General features: G+C 38.1%; 1 protein-coding gene across 1 annotated transcript; it reads left to right on the top strand.

Annotated features, from left to right (window-relative positions):
- The first annotated feature begins 2,760 nt into the window (after nucleotides 1–2,760).
- Nucleotides 2,761–14,005, top strand: LOC110442725. Its single transcript, XM_021486468.1, has 2 exons — nucleotides 2,761–2,802; nucleotides 12,716–14,005. The coding sequence occupies exon 2, from the start codon at nucleotides 12,751–12,753 to the stop codon at nucleotides 13,882–13,884; it is 1,134 nt and encodes a 377-aa protein (XP_021342143.1). The 5' UTR covers nucleotides 2,761–2,802; nucleotides 12,716–12,750; the 3' UTR covers nucleotides 13,885–14,005.
- Nucleotides 14,006–14,098: the final 93 nt, after the last annotated feature.

Here is a 14,098-nt window from a genome sequence, read left to right as displayed (position 1 = left end):
AATAAAAGAACTTGACCCGCAGTTCCTAATTTATTCATAAACGTGTACCATTGAACTGAGATGGTATTAGTTTATTGTTTTCAATTTGTTGTATCACGCAAAATAAAACCTTTTCTGTTTGTACAGATATATAAAATGAAAATGCATTTGATACCATGAGCCTATCAGTTTCAAAATACCGCAAGAACAATTGTATTAAAAAAGCTGTTGAGCAGTTCAGCTTTTCAGTTGTTTTGGGTCCGATTCTGTTTCTCCATTCTCGTTTGTCAGGTCTCCAATTAACTTTCATTTTCGTTTTAGATCTCACATATTTCCAAAAAACTTTTGCCTCTGCTATATTCTGTCAAAGTGGTATTTTGCCTCACGGGTTTTTTTTGTGTCTTCATTTCTTGCTTTTGCAAGCTCTTTGTAGTTTTCTTCTGATTTCTCGTTGTTATCTTTATGCCATCTTTTCCTTTCTTTCTTACTGCCATTTTCGCTTCCTTGGTAATCCATTCTTTACTGACCTTTTTCCTGATTTGCTTTGCTCACTGGTACATAAGTTCTTCTACCATATTATAAAGTTTGTCTGCAAAGCAATCCCAAGCTTCTTGTGTGTCCTTCGATTCCAAATTTGATTCCCAATTGTTTGAGTTGATATTTCCTTGGTAATACCTACATTTTGCCTTTTGTCAGTATTTCAGTGTAGAGAAGTATATTGAATAAGATCAGCGAATGGCATCAGGTCAAACGCGCTGTTATATACACGGCGTCCATCTCACATCCGCTATAATGTCACAGCCTTAAAATCATATCCACAATTTTTTCGCAGCCCTTTATGTTATACTTACCTAATGTATTATACGGGCCATTCAAATCAACATCACTCAATATTATACACATCATTCAAGTCACATCCGCTCTATCATACGCAGCCTTCACTTAGTCACATCCTCTCAATTATACACAGTCTTCAGTAAGTCACATCCGCTCAATTAAACACAGTCTTCAGTAAGTCACATCCGCTCTATCATACACAGTCTTCAGTAAGTCATATCCTCTCAATTATACACAGTCTTCAGTAAGTCACATCCGCTCAATTAAACACAGTCTTCAGTAAGTCACATCCGCTCTATCATACACAGTCTTCAGTAAGTCATATCCTCTCAATTATACACAGTCTTCAGTAAGTCACATCCGCTCTATCATACACAGTCTTCAGTAAGTCATATCCTCTCAATTATACACAGTCTTCAGTAAGTCACATCCGCTCTATCATAAACATTCTTCAGTAAGTCATATCCCCTCAATTATACACAGTCTTCAGTAAGTCAAATCCGCTCAATTATACACAGTCTTCAGTAAGTCACATCCGCTCAATTAAACACAGTCTTCAGTAAGTCACATCCGCTCAATCGTTTACAACCTTCAGGTTAGTCACATCCGCTCTATATCGTACGTAGCATCTAGTTAGTCACATCCGCTTTACCATACGCAGCCACTAGGTAGTCAAATCTGATTTATAATACGTAGTCCTCAGTGAGTCGCATCCGCTATATCATACGAAGTCTTCACTTAGTCACATCCGCTCAAGTTTACAGTCTTCAGTAAGTCACAGCCTCTCAATTATACACAGCATTCAGTAAGTCATATTTTCTCAATTATACACAGTATTCAGTAAGTCACATCCTCTCAATTATACACAGTCTTCAGTAAGTCACATCCGCTCTATCATACACAGTCTTCAGTAAGTCACATCCTCTCAATTAAACAGTCTTCAGTAAGTCACATCCGCTCAATTATACACAGTCTTCAGTAAGTCACATCCGCTCAATTAAACACAGTCTTCAGTAAGTCACATCCGCTCTATCATACACAGTCTTCAGTAAGTCACATCCTCTCAATTATACACAGTCTTCAGTAAGTCACATCCGCTCAATCGTTTACAACCTTCAGGTTAGTCACATCCGCTCTATATCTTACGTAGCATCTAGTTAGTCACATCCGCTTTACCATACGCAGCCACTAGTTAGTCAAATCTGATTTATAATACGTAGTCCTCAGTGAGTCGCATCCGCTCTATCATACGAAGTCTTCACTTAGTCACATCCGCTCAAGTTTACAGTCTTCAGTAAGTCACAGCCTCTCAATTATACACAGCATTCAGTAAGTCATATTTTCTCAATTATACACAGTATTCAGTAAGTCACATCCTCTCAATTATACACAGTCTTCAGTAAGTCACATCCGCTCAATCATACACAGTCTTAAGTAAGTCACATTCTCTGAATTATACACAGTCTTCACTTAGTCACATCCGCTCAATTATACACAGTCTTCAGTAAGTCACATCCGCATAATCGTTTACAACCTTCAGGTTAGTCACATCCGCTCTATATCGTACGTATCATCTAGTTAGTCACATCCGCTTTACCATACGCAGCCACTAGTTAGTCAAATCCGATTTATCATACGTAGTCCTCAGCAAGTCACATCCGCTCTATCATACACAGACTTCAGTTAGTCATATCTGCTCTAAGATTCGCAGTCTTTACTGAGTCACATCCGCTTTATGATTAGCAGTCTTTACTGAGTCACATTCGCTCTATGATACGCAGTCTTTATTGAGTCGCATCCGCTCTATGATTCGCAGTCTTTACTGAGTCACATCCGCTCTATCATACGCAGTTTTCGAGTCAGCTTCACATCCGTTGTATAAAGCGTGCCCTCATGTTTAAGAAAAAAAAGTATGACGTCATGATAATTCAGCATTGTGACGCAGTCCTTGGAAACAAAAGCTCATTTTACCGGGGCAGACAGTTGGTGAGTATTTTGTCGTCTCTGTTGATTGTTTTCATTTAGTCGGTCATTGTTTAAAACGTGTGTAATAGGAATGTAAAATGCACGGCCTGACCAATGTTCGAACCAGGAACCCTCCGAACTCTAGACGGACGCTCTTCAAATTGAGCTATCGACTGGACTGGGTCGAACGTCGGCGACCAGGTAGCTCAATTGGTAGAGCGTCCGTCTAGAGTTCGGAGGGTCCCGGTTCCGCGAATCCCGGTCTTGTCGTTGCATTTCTCTTTTCCCTGTTACATTTGGTGCCTGTGGCCAACCCTTGTTTGAAGTACAAGGTCAGTGCTTTACAAGGGGATACCGGCACTCGAGTTATAAATAGTGATGTTTTTTGGGGCGAAGACTTTAAAAGGGAGGGAGGAAGCAATGGTGGTACTGGACTAGGTCGATCGTATTGCTGTATTGGTATTGTAGTTGGTCGTTATCTGTGTATTGTTGTAGCATTGTCGTTGCTGTTTAGTTTGTCGTTCTGTATTGGTATTGTAGTTGGTCGTTGTCTGTATTTGTATTGTAGTTGGTCGTTGTCTGTATTTGTGTTGTAGTTGTCCTTTGTCTGTATTGGTGTTGTAGTTGGTCGTTGTCTGTATTGGTGTTGTAGTTGGCCGTTGTCTGTATTGGTATTGTAGTTGGCCGTTGTCTGTATTGGTGTTGTAGTTGGCCGTTGTCTGTATTGGTGTTGTAGTTGGTCGTTGTCTGTTTTGGTATTGTAGTTGGTCGTTGTCTGTTTTGGTATTGTAGTTGGTCGTTGTCCGTATTGGTATTGTAGTTGGTCGTTATCCGTGTAATGTAGTTGGTCGTTGTCTGTATTGGTATTGTAGTTGGTCGTTGTCTGTATTGGTATTGTAGTTGGTCGTTGTCCGTGTATTGTAGTTGGTCGTTGTCTGTATTTGTATTGTAGTTGGTCGTTGTCCGTATTGATATTGTAGTTGGTCGTTGTCTGTATTGGTATTGTAGTTGGTCGTTGTCTGTATTGGTATTGTAGTTGGTCGTTGTCCGTATTGGTATTGTAGTTGGTCGTTATCTGTGTATTGTTGTAGCATCGTCGTTGCTATTTAGTTTGTCGTTCTGTATTTGTATCGTCCTGTTAGTCGTTGTTTGGGAAAGTTTTTTTTTTTGTGTACTATAGTTATTCGTAATGTGTACATGTATAGAGCTCTTTAGCCGATCGTTTCCTGAGTGTGTATTGCTGTTTACACGGGCGTTTCTGATTGTGTATTGCTGTTTACACGGGCGTTTCCTGATTGTGTATTACTGTTTACACGGCCGTTTCTGATTGTGTATTGCTGTTTACACGGGCGTTTCCTGATTGTGTATTACTGTTTACACGGCCGTTTCCTGATTGTGTATTGCTGTTAACATGGCCGTTTTCTGATTGTGTATTGCGGTTTACACGACAGTTTTTCTGATTGTGTATTGCTGTTTACATGGCCGTTTCTGATTGTGTATTGCTGTTAACACGGCCGTTTCCTGATTGTGTATTGCTGTTTACACGACAGTTTTTCTGATTGTGTATTGATGTTTACACGGCCGTTTTCTGATTGTGTATTGCTGTTTACACGACAGTTTTTCTGATTGTGTATTGATGTTTACACGGCCGTTTTCTGATTGTGTATTGCTGTTTACACGACAGTTTTTCTGATTGTGTATTGATGTTTACACGGCCGTTTTCTGATTGTGTATTGCTGTTTACACGACAGTTTTTCTGATTGTGTATTGATGTTTACACGGCCGTTTTCTGATTGTGTATTGATGTGCACACGGCAGTTTTTCTGATTGTGTATTGCTGTTTACATGGCCGTTTCTGATTGTGTATTGCTGTTTACACGGCCGTTTCCTGATTGTGTATTACTGTTTACACGGCCGTTTCCTGATTGTGTATTACTTTTTACACGGCCGTTTCCTGATTGTGTATTGCTGTTAACACGGCCATTTCCTGAGTGTGTATTACTGTTTACACGGTCGTTTCCTGATTGTGTATTGCTGTGCACACGGCCGTATCTGATTGTGTATTGCTGTTTACACGGCCGTTTCTGAGTGTGTATTGCTGCTTACACGGCCGTTTTCTGATTGTGTATTGCTGTTAACACGGCCGTTTCTGATTGTGTATTGCTGTTTACACGGCCGTTTGTGATTGTGTATTGCTGTTTACACGGCCGGGTCTGATTGTGTATTGCTGTTAACACGGCCATTTCCTGAGTGTGTATTACTGTTTACACGGTCGTTTCCTGATTGTGTATTGCTGTGCACCCGGCCGTATCTGATTGTGTATTGCTGGTTACACGGCCGTTTCTGAGTGTGTATTGCTGTTTACACGGCCGTTTGTGATTGTGTATTGCTGTTTACACGGCCGTTTCCTGATTGTGTAATGCTGTTTAACGGCCGTTTCCTGATTGTGTATTGCTGTTTACATGGCCGTTTCCTGATTGTGTATTGCTGTTAACATGGCCGTTTCCTGATTGTGTATTGCTGTTTACACGGCCGTTTCCTGATTGTGTATTGCTGTTTACACGGCCGTTTCCTGATTGTGACGGGCGTTTCCTGATTGTGTATTGCTGTTTACACGGCCGTTTCCTGATTGTGTATTGCTGTTTACATGGCCTTTTCCTGATTGTGTATTGCTGTTAACACGGCCGTTTCCTGATTGTGTATTGCTGTTTACACGGCAGTTTTTCTGATTGTGTATTGCTGTTTACACGGCCGTTTCTGATTGTGTATTGCTGTTTACACGGCCGTTTCCTGATTGTGACGGGCGTTTCCTGATTGTGTATTGCTGTTTACACGACCGTTTCTGATTGTGTATTGCTGTTAACACGGCCGTTTCCTGGTTGTGTATTGCTGTTTACACGGCAGTTTTTCTGATTGTGTATTGCTGTTTACCCGGCCGTTTCTGAGTGTGTATTGCTGTTTACACGGCCTTTTCCTGATTGTGTATTGCTGTTTACACGGCCGTTTCTGAGTGTGTTTTGTTACTCAGTCGTTATTTTATTGTGAAATGATAGGAAGTTGGTCGCTGTCCGTGTATTCTTGTAAAGTTGGCCTTTGTCTCTGTTTCAGTTTAGTTGGCCTTTGTCTCTATATCAGTTTAGTTGGCCGTTGTCTCTGTATCAGTTTAGTTGGCCGTTGTCTCTGTATCAGTTTAGTTGGCCGTTGTCTCTGTATCAGCATAGTTGGCCATTGTCTCTGTATCAGTTTAGTTGGTCGTTGTCTCTGTATCAGTTTAGTTGGCCGTTGTCTCCGTATCAATTTAGTTGGCCGTTGTCTCTGTATCAGTTTAGTTGACCGTTGTATCTGTATCAGTTAAGTTGGCCGTTGTCTCTGTATCAGTTTAGTTGGCCGTTGTCTCTGTATCAGTTTAGTTGGCCGTTGTCTCTGTATCAGTTTAGTTGGCCGTTGTCTCTTTATCAGTTTAGTTGACCGTTGTCTCTGTATCAGTTTAGTTGGCCGTTGTCTCTGTATCAGTTTAGTTGGCCGTTGTCTCTGTATCAGTTGAGTTGGTCGTTGTCTCTGTATCAGTTATCTTTGTTGTTGTTCAGTTGTCCGTGTATTGCTATTGTCAAGTTGTCTGGTAATACATTGTTGTTGTTCAGTTGTCCGTGTAATATTTAACTGGTCGTTGTCTGATTATACATTGTTGTTGTTTAGTTGTCCGTGTAGTGTTTAACTGGTCGTTATCTGATTATACACTGTTGTTGTTTAGTTGTCCGTGTATCGTTTAACTGGTCGTTGTCTGATTATAAAATGCTGTTGTTTAGTTGTCCGTGTATTGTTTTACTGGTCATTGTCTGATTATACACTGTCATTGTTTAGTTGGCCGTGTATTGTTTAACTGGTCGTTGTCTGATTATACAATGCTGTTGTTTCGTTGGCCGTGTAGTGTTTAACTGGTCGTTGTCTGATTATACATTGTTGTTGTTTAGTTGTCTGTGTATTGTTTAACTGGTCGTTGTCTGATTATACATTGTTGTTGTTTAATTGGCCATGTAGTGTTTAACTTGTCGTTGTCTGATTATACATTGTTGTTGTTTAGTTGTCTGTGTATTGTTTAACTGGTCGTTATCTGATTATACACTGTTGTTGTTTAGTTGTCCGTGTATTGTTTAACTGGTCGTTGTCTGATTATACCATGCTGTTGTTTAGTTGGCCGTGTATTGTTTTACTGGTCATTGTCTGATTATACACTGTCATTGTTTAGTTGGCCGTGTATTGTTTAACTGGTCTTTGTCTGATTATACATTGTTGTTGTTTAGTTGTCCGTGTAATGTTTAACTTGTCGTTGTCTGATTATACACTGTTGTTGTTTAGTTGTCCGTGTATCGTTTAACTGGTCGTTGTCTGATTATACCATGCTGTTGTTTGGTTGTCCGTGTATTGTTTACCTGGTCTTTGTCTGATTATACATTGTTGTTGTTTAGTTGTCTGTGTAGTGTTTAACTTGTCGTTGTCTGATTATACCATGCTGTTGTTTAGTTGTCCGTGTATTGTTTAACTGGTCTTTGTCTGATTATACATTGTTGTTGTTTAGTTGTCTGTGTTTCGTTTAACTGGTCGTTGTCTGATTATACAATGCTGTTGTTTAGTTGTCCGTGTATTGTTTTACTGGTCATTGTCTGATTATACACTGTCATTGTTTAGTTGTCTGTGTAATATTTAACTGGTCGTTGTCTGATTATACACTGTTGTTGTTTAGTTGTCTGTGTATTGTTTAACTGGTCGTTATCTGATTATACACTGTTGTTGTTTAATTGGCAGTGTATTGTTTAACTGGTCGTCGTCTGATTATACATTGTCGTTGTTTAATTGTCCATGTATTGTTTAACTGGTCGTCGTCTGATTATACATTGTTGTTGTTTAATTCTCCATGTATTGTTTAATTGGTCGTTGTCTGATTATACATTGTTGTTGTTTCGTTGTCCGTGTATTGTTTAATTGGTCGTTGTCTGATTAAACTTTGTTGTTGTTTAGTTGGCCATGTATTGTTTAACTGGTCTTTGTCTGATTATACACTGTTGTTGTTTAATTGGCCATGTATTTGTCCGTGTAATGTTTAACTTGTCGTTGTCTGATTATACATTGCTGTTGTTTAGTTGTCTGTGTATTGTTTAACTTGTCGTTGTCTGATTATACAATGCTGTTGTTTAGTTGGCCGTGTAGTGTTTAACTTGTCGTTGTCTGATTATACATTGCTGTTGTTTAGTTGTCTGTGTATTGTTTAACTGGTCGTTATCTGATTATACACTGTTGTTTTTTAATTGGCCATGTATTGTTTAACTTGTCGTTGTCTTATTATACATTGTTGTTTTTTAATTGGCCATGTCTTGTTTAACTTGTCGTTGTCTGATTATACAATGCTGTTGTTTAGTTGGTCGTGTAGTGTTTAACTGGTCGTTGTCTGATTATACATTGTTGTTGGTTAGGTGTCCGTGTATTGTTTAACTGGTCGGCGTCTGATTATACATTGTTGTTGTTTAATTGTCCATGTATTGTTTAACTGATCGTTGTCTGATTATACATTGTTGTTGTTTAATTGGCCATGTATTGCTTAACTTGTCGTTGTCTGATTATACATTGTTGTTGCTTAATTGGCCATGTATTGTTTAACTTGTCGTTGCCTGATTATACATTGTTGTTGTTTAATTGGCCATGTATTGCTTAACTTGTCGTTGTCTGATTATACATTGTTGTTGTTCAATTGGCCATGTATTGTTTAACTTGTCGTTGCCTGATTATACATTGTTGTTGTTTAATTGGCCATGTATTGCTTAACTTGTCGTTGTCTGATTATACATTGTTGTTGTTCAATTGGCCATGTATTGTTTAACTTGTCGTTGCCTGATTATACATTGTTGTTGTTTAATTGGCCGTGTATTGTTTAACTTTGTCGTTGTCTGATTATACACTGTTGTTGTTTAATTGTCCATGTATTGTTTAACTGATCGTTGTCTGATTATACATTGTTGTTGTTTAATTGGCCATGTAGTGTTTAACTTGTCGTTGTCTGATTATACCATGCTGTTGTTTAGTTGGCCGTGTATTGTTTAACTTGTCGTTGTCTGATTATTCATTGTTGTTGTTTAATTGGCCATGTAATGTTTAACTTGTCGTTGTCTGATTATACATTGTTGTTGTTCAATTGGCCATGTATTGTTTAACTTGTCGTTGCCTGATTATACATTGTTGTTGTTTAATTGGCCGTGTATTGTTTAACTGGTCGTGGTCTGATTATACATTGTTGTTGTTTAATTGTCCATGTAGGTCATTGTCTGATTATACACTGTCATTGTTTAGTTGTCTGTGTAATATTTAACTGGGCGTTGTCTGATTATACACTGTTGTTGTTTAATTGTCCATGTATTGTTTAACTGATCGTTGTCTGATTATACATTGTTGTTGTTTAGTTTTCTGTGTATCGTTTAACTGGTCGTTGTCTGATTATACAATGGTGTTGTTTAGTTGTCCGTGTATTGTTTTACTGGTCATTGTCCGATTATACACTGTCATTGTTTAGTTGTCTGTGTAATATTTAACTGGTCGTTGTCTGATTATACACAGTTGTTGTTTAATTGGCCATGTATTGTTTAACTTGTCATTGTCTGATTATACATTGTTGTTGTTTAATTGGCCATGTATGGTTTAACTTGTCGTTGTCTGATTATACATTGTTGTTGTTTCGTTGTCCGTGTATTGTTTAATTGGTCGTTGTCTGATTAAACTTTGTTGTTGTTTAGTTGGCCATGTATTGTTTAACTGGTCTTTGTCTGATTATACACTGTTGTTGTTTAATTGGCAGTGTATTGTTTAACTGGTCGTCGTCTGATTATACATTGTCGTTGTTTAATTGTCCATGTATTGTTTAACTGATCGTTGTCTGATTATACATTGTTGTTGTTTAGTTGTCCGTGTAGATTATACATTGTTGTTGTTTAGTTGTCTGTGTATCGTTTAACTGGTCGTTGTCTGATTATACATTGTTGTTGGTGAGTTGTCCGTGTATTGTTTAACTGGTCGTCGTCTGATTATACATTGTTGTCGTTTAATTGTCCATGTATTGTTTAACTGGTCGTCGTCTGATTATACATTGTTGTCGTTTAATTGTCCATGTATTGTTTAACTGGTCGTCGTCTGATTATACATTGTCGTTGTTTAATTGTCCATGTATTGTTTAACTGATCGTTGTCTGATTATACATTGTTGTTGTTTAATTGGCCATGTATGGTTTAACTTGTCGTTGTCTGATTATACATTGTTGTTGCTTAATTGGCCATGTATTGTTTAACTTGTCGTTGTCTTATTATACATTGTTGTTTTTTAATTGGCCATGTCTTGTTTAACTTGTCGTTGTCTGATTATACAATGCTGTTGTTTAGTTGGCCGTGTAGTGTCTAACTTGTCGTTGTCTGATTATACACTGTTGTTGTTTATTTGTCCGTGTATTGTTTAACTGGTCGTCGTCTGATTATACATTGTTGTTGTTTAGTTGTCCGTGTAGTGTTTAACTGGTCGTTATCTGATTATACACTGTTGTTGTTTAATTGGCAGTGTATTGTTTAACTGGTCGTCGTCTGATTATACATTGTTGTCGTTTAATTGTCCATGTATTGTTTAACTGGTCTTTGTCTGATTATACATTGGTGTTGTTTAGTTGTCCGTGTATTGTTTAACTGGTCTTTGTCTGATTATACACTGTTGTTGTTTAATTGGCAGTGTATTGTTTAACTGGTCGTCGTCTGATTATACATTGTTGTCGTTTAATTGTCCATGTATTGTTTAACTGGTCGTCGTCTGATTATACATTGTTGTTGTTTAGTTGTCTGTGTATCGTTTAACTGGTCGTTGTCTGATTATACATTGTTGTTGTTTAGTTGTCTGTGTATTGTTTAACTTGTCGTCGTCTGATTATACATTGTTGTTGTTTAATTGTCCATGTATTGTTTAACTGGTCGTCGTCTGATTATACATTGTTGTTGTTTAATTGTCCATGTATTGTTTAACTGGTCGTCGTCTGATTATACATTGTCGTTGTTTAATTGTCCATGTATTGTTTAACTGGTCGTCGTCTGATTATACATTGTTGTCGTTTAATTGTCCATGTATTGTTTAACTGGTCGTCGTCTGATTATACATTGTTGTTGTTTAGTTGTCTGTGTATTGTTTAACTTGTCGTCGTCTGATTATACATTGTTGTTGTTTAGTTGTCTGTGTATTGTTTAACTTGTCGTTGTCTGATTATACAATGCTGTTGTTTAGTTGGCCGTGTAGTGTTTAACTTGTCGTTGTCTGATTATACATTGTTGTTGTTTAGTTGTCTGTGTATTGTTTAACTTGTCGTTGTCTGATTATACAATGCTGTTGTTTAGTTGGTCGTGTAGTGTTTAACTGGTCGTTGTCTGATTATATATTGTTGTTGTTTAATTGGCCATGTATTGTTTAACTGGTCGTTGTTTGATTATACACTGTTGTTGTTTAGTTGTCTGTGTAATGTTTAACTGGTCCTTGTCTGATTATACACTGTTGTTGTTTAGTTGTCCGTGTAATGTTTAACTGGACGTTGTCTGATTATACACTGTTGTTGTTTAATTGGCCGTGTATTGTTTAACTGGTCGTCGTCTGATTATACACTGTTGTTGTTTAGTTGGCCATGTATTGTTTAACTGGTCTTTGTCTGATTATACATTGTTGTTGTTTAATTGGCCATGTATTGTTCAACTTGTCGTTGTCTGATTATACAATGCTGTTGTTTAGTTGGTCGTGTAGTGTTTAACTGGTCGTTGTCTGATTATACACGGTTGTTGTTTAGTTGTCCGTGTAATATTTAACTGGTCGTGGTCTGATTATACTTTGTTGTTGTTTAGTTGTCCGTGTAATGTTTAACTGGACGTTGTCTGATTATACACTGTTGTTGTTTAATTGGCCATGTATTGTTCAACTTGTCGTTGTCTGATTATACAATGCTGTTGTTTAGTTGTCCGTGTATTGTTTAATTGGTCGTTGGCTGATTAAACTTTGGTGTTGTTTAGTTGGCCATGTATTGTTTAACTGGTCGTTGTTTGATTATACACTGTTGTTGTTTAGTTGTCCGTGTATTGTTTAATTGGTCGTTGGCTGATTAAACTTTGGTGTTGTTTAGTTGGCCATGTATTGTTTAACTGGTCGTTGTCTGATTATACACGGTTGTTGTTTAGTTGTCCGTGTAATATTTAACTGGTCGTTGGCTGATTATACTTTGTTGTTGTTTAGTTGTCCGTGTAATGTTTAACTTGTCGTTGTCTGATTATACAATGTTGTTGTTTAATTGGCCATGTATTGTTTAACTGGTCGTTGTTTGATTATACACTGTTGTTGTTTAGTTGTCTGTGTAATGTTTAACTGGTATTTGTCTGATTATACACTGTTGTTGTTTAGTTGTCCGTGTAATATTTAACTGGTCGTTGTCTGATTATACTTTGTTGTTGTTTAGTTGTCTGTGTAATGTTTAACTGGTCTTTGTCTGATTATACACTGTTGTTGTTTAGTTGTCTGTGTAATGTTTAACTGGTCTTTGTCTGATTATACCATGCTGTTGTTTATTTGTCCTAGTATAAACATGTCATTGTCTGATCAAACACTGTCATTGTTAATCATCCCTGGGCACTTGTGTTTTGCTGTTGTTTAGTTGTCCTAGTATAAACATGTCATTGTCTGATCAAACACTGTCGTTGTTAATCATCCCTGGGCACTTGTGTTTTGCTGTTGTTTTGTTTGTCATTGTCTTTATGTGCATTTTTTATTTTGTCCAAATTACCTGGTACTTTTTTTCAAAGTCCCTATGTATTTGAATTATGTTTATCATAGTTTTATAATTGTCAAGAAGTTAAACTAACTTAAGATTTTGCTCCAATTTCAGATGTAAAGACACTTCATGAACACATTTATTTTGTTATGAAAAAAAGTGACATTTGTTCCTGCCGCCAGGACACCCAACCCCAACAAGGCAATGACAGACCATTTAAACTGCCTGATGCCCTTCCAGACAACCAGAGGATACTGTTTAAACGAACAGCTTATTGCGGAGGTGGGGCTCAACCAGGGCCAGGGAGGAAGTTGGAGTCGAGAGGTCGACCAGACAGTACTGATGAGATATCTGAAATACGGCCTAATGCTAGCTCCAACATCTGTACTGGGATTCAGATAGACATTCGTTGTAGCAGGGGAACAGACTCTGTAGATGAATGGTCAGATACTGGCACGAATTGTAGGGCTAATACGAAAGCTGACAACAGTGGAAATGGCAATTGGATAGAAAATGTGAACAGTAATGTTGGTGGAAGGCCCGGCATCAGTTATGCAAACAAAAGTTTTCTCGGGAGTCGATCAGATCATAAGACAAGTATTTCAGACTTTTGCTTGAGAAATCGTCCTAAATGTCGGACCATGACAGCTGAGAATGAGATGAAGGTACAGTATATGTTTCTGAAGGAGCAGTATGGTCGGATCTGTGAGAAGGAGTCACTCCTTAGAAACCAAATGGCCCTGCTCCAAGCAGAAATCATCTTGATGGAAACCAAAGCTTACCACAAGAGTCCTGCAAACGTGAGGAGAATCACCATTGACCCTATACCTATCAGGCGGGTCAGGAATAAGGCCAGGAAGGTCCCCTCAGTTACCACACTGCGCCTATTGGCCATCAAGGTGGACCCAAAGGTATCTCCGGGGAGATATTTTACCACGAAAGCAACCAAGGCTACCAATGATAGTAAGATACCAGACATAAAGAAAGGCGAAGTTTCCAAAGCAGAAAATATTCCAAATCCACCAAGTGGAGAAAAACAGACACAAGAAAACCAGAGGCCAAATAATGTACCAGATATCAAAAGCTACGAAACTGGAGAGGTAGTGAATAGGTGTTTCTACTTTGACATTCCCCTGGCAGTGGTAGCGCCTCCCTACACAAAGCTGGTCCCGGAGAAAGTCACCAGGCACAGACTGCCCAAACTTAACCTACCAAAGATCAACACCAAGGGCACAAAGAAAGCACCACATCTGGTGGCACAATGCAACAATACTTATCAGTGACCCAATGTTTGACAGTGACAAAATCTGTTGAAGAAATCAACTGTTTCCCTTGTTCAAGTCAGTGTCATATCAATATAAATCAATATAATGTTAAGTAATATCATACAAAAACCATTGGAAGACAAAATGTATTAATGAATATTACTATATTAAGAATATCAATAAAAATGTTCACCACAACACAAGTTAGTTTGATCCTTTGGTCTGCATAAAA

This window comes from Mizuhopecten yessoensis, unplaced genomic scaffold (assembly GCF_002113885.1).
Source record: "Mizuhopecten yessoensis strain PY_sf001 unplaced genomic scaffold, ASM211388v2 scaffold716293, whole genome shotgun sequence".
Classification (NCBI taxonomy): Eukaryota; Metazoa; Mollusca; class Bivalvia; order Pectinida; family Pectinidae; genus Mizuhopecten; species Mizuhopecten yessoensis.
Note: the sequence above shows the minus strand (reverse complement) of the source record. Positions and strands in the feature narration are given on the sequence as shown.

What these genes read in the sequence shown, in the direction of transcription:
- LOC110442725 (XM_021486468.1), top strand. Translation starts at nt 12,751, where the DNA reads ATGAAAAAAAGTGACATTTGTTCCTGCCGCCAGGACACCCAACCCCAA.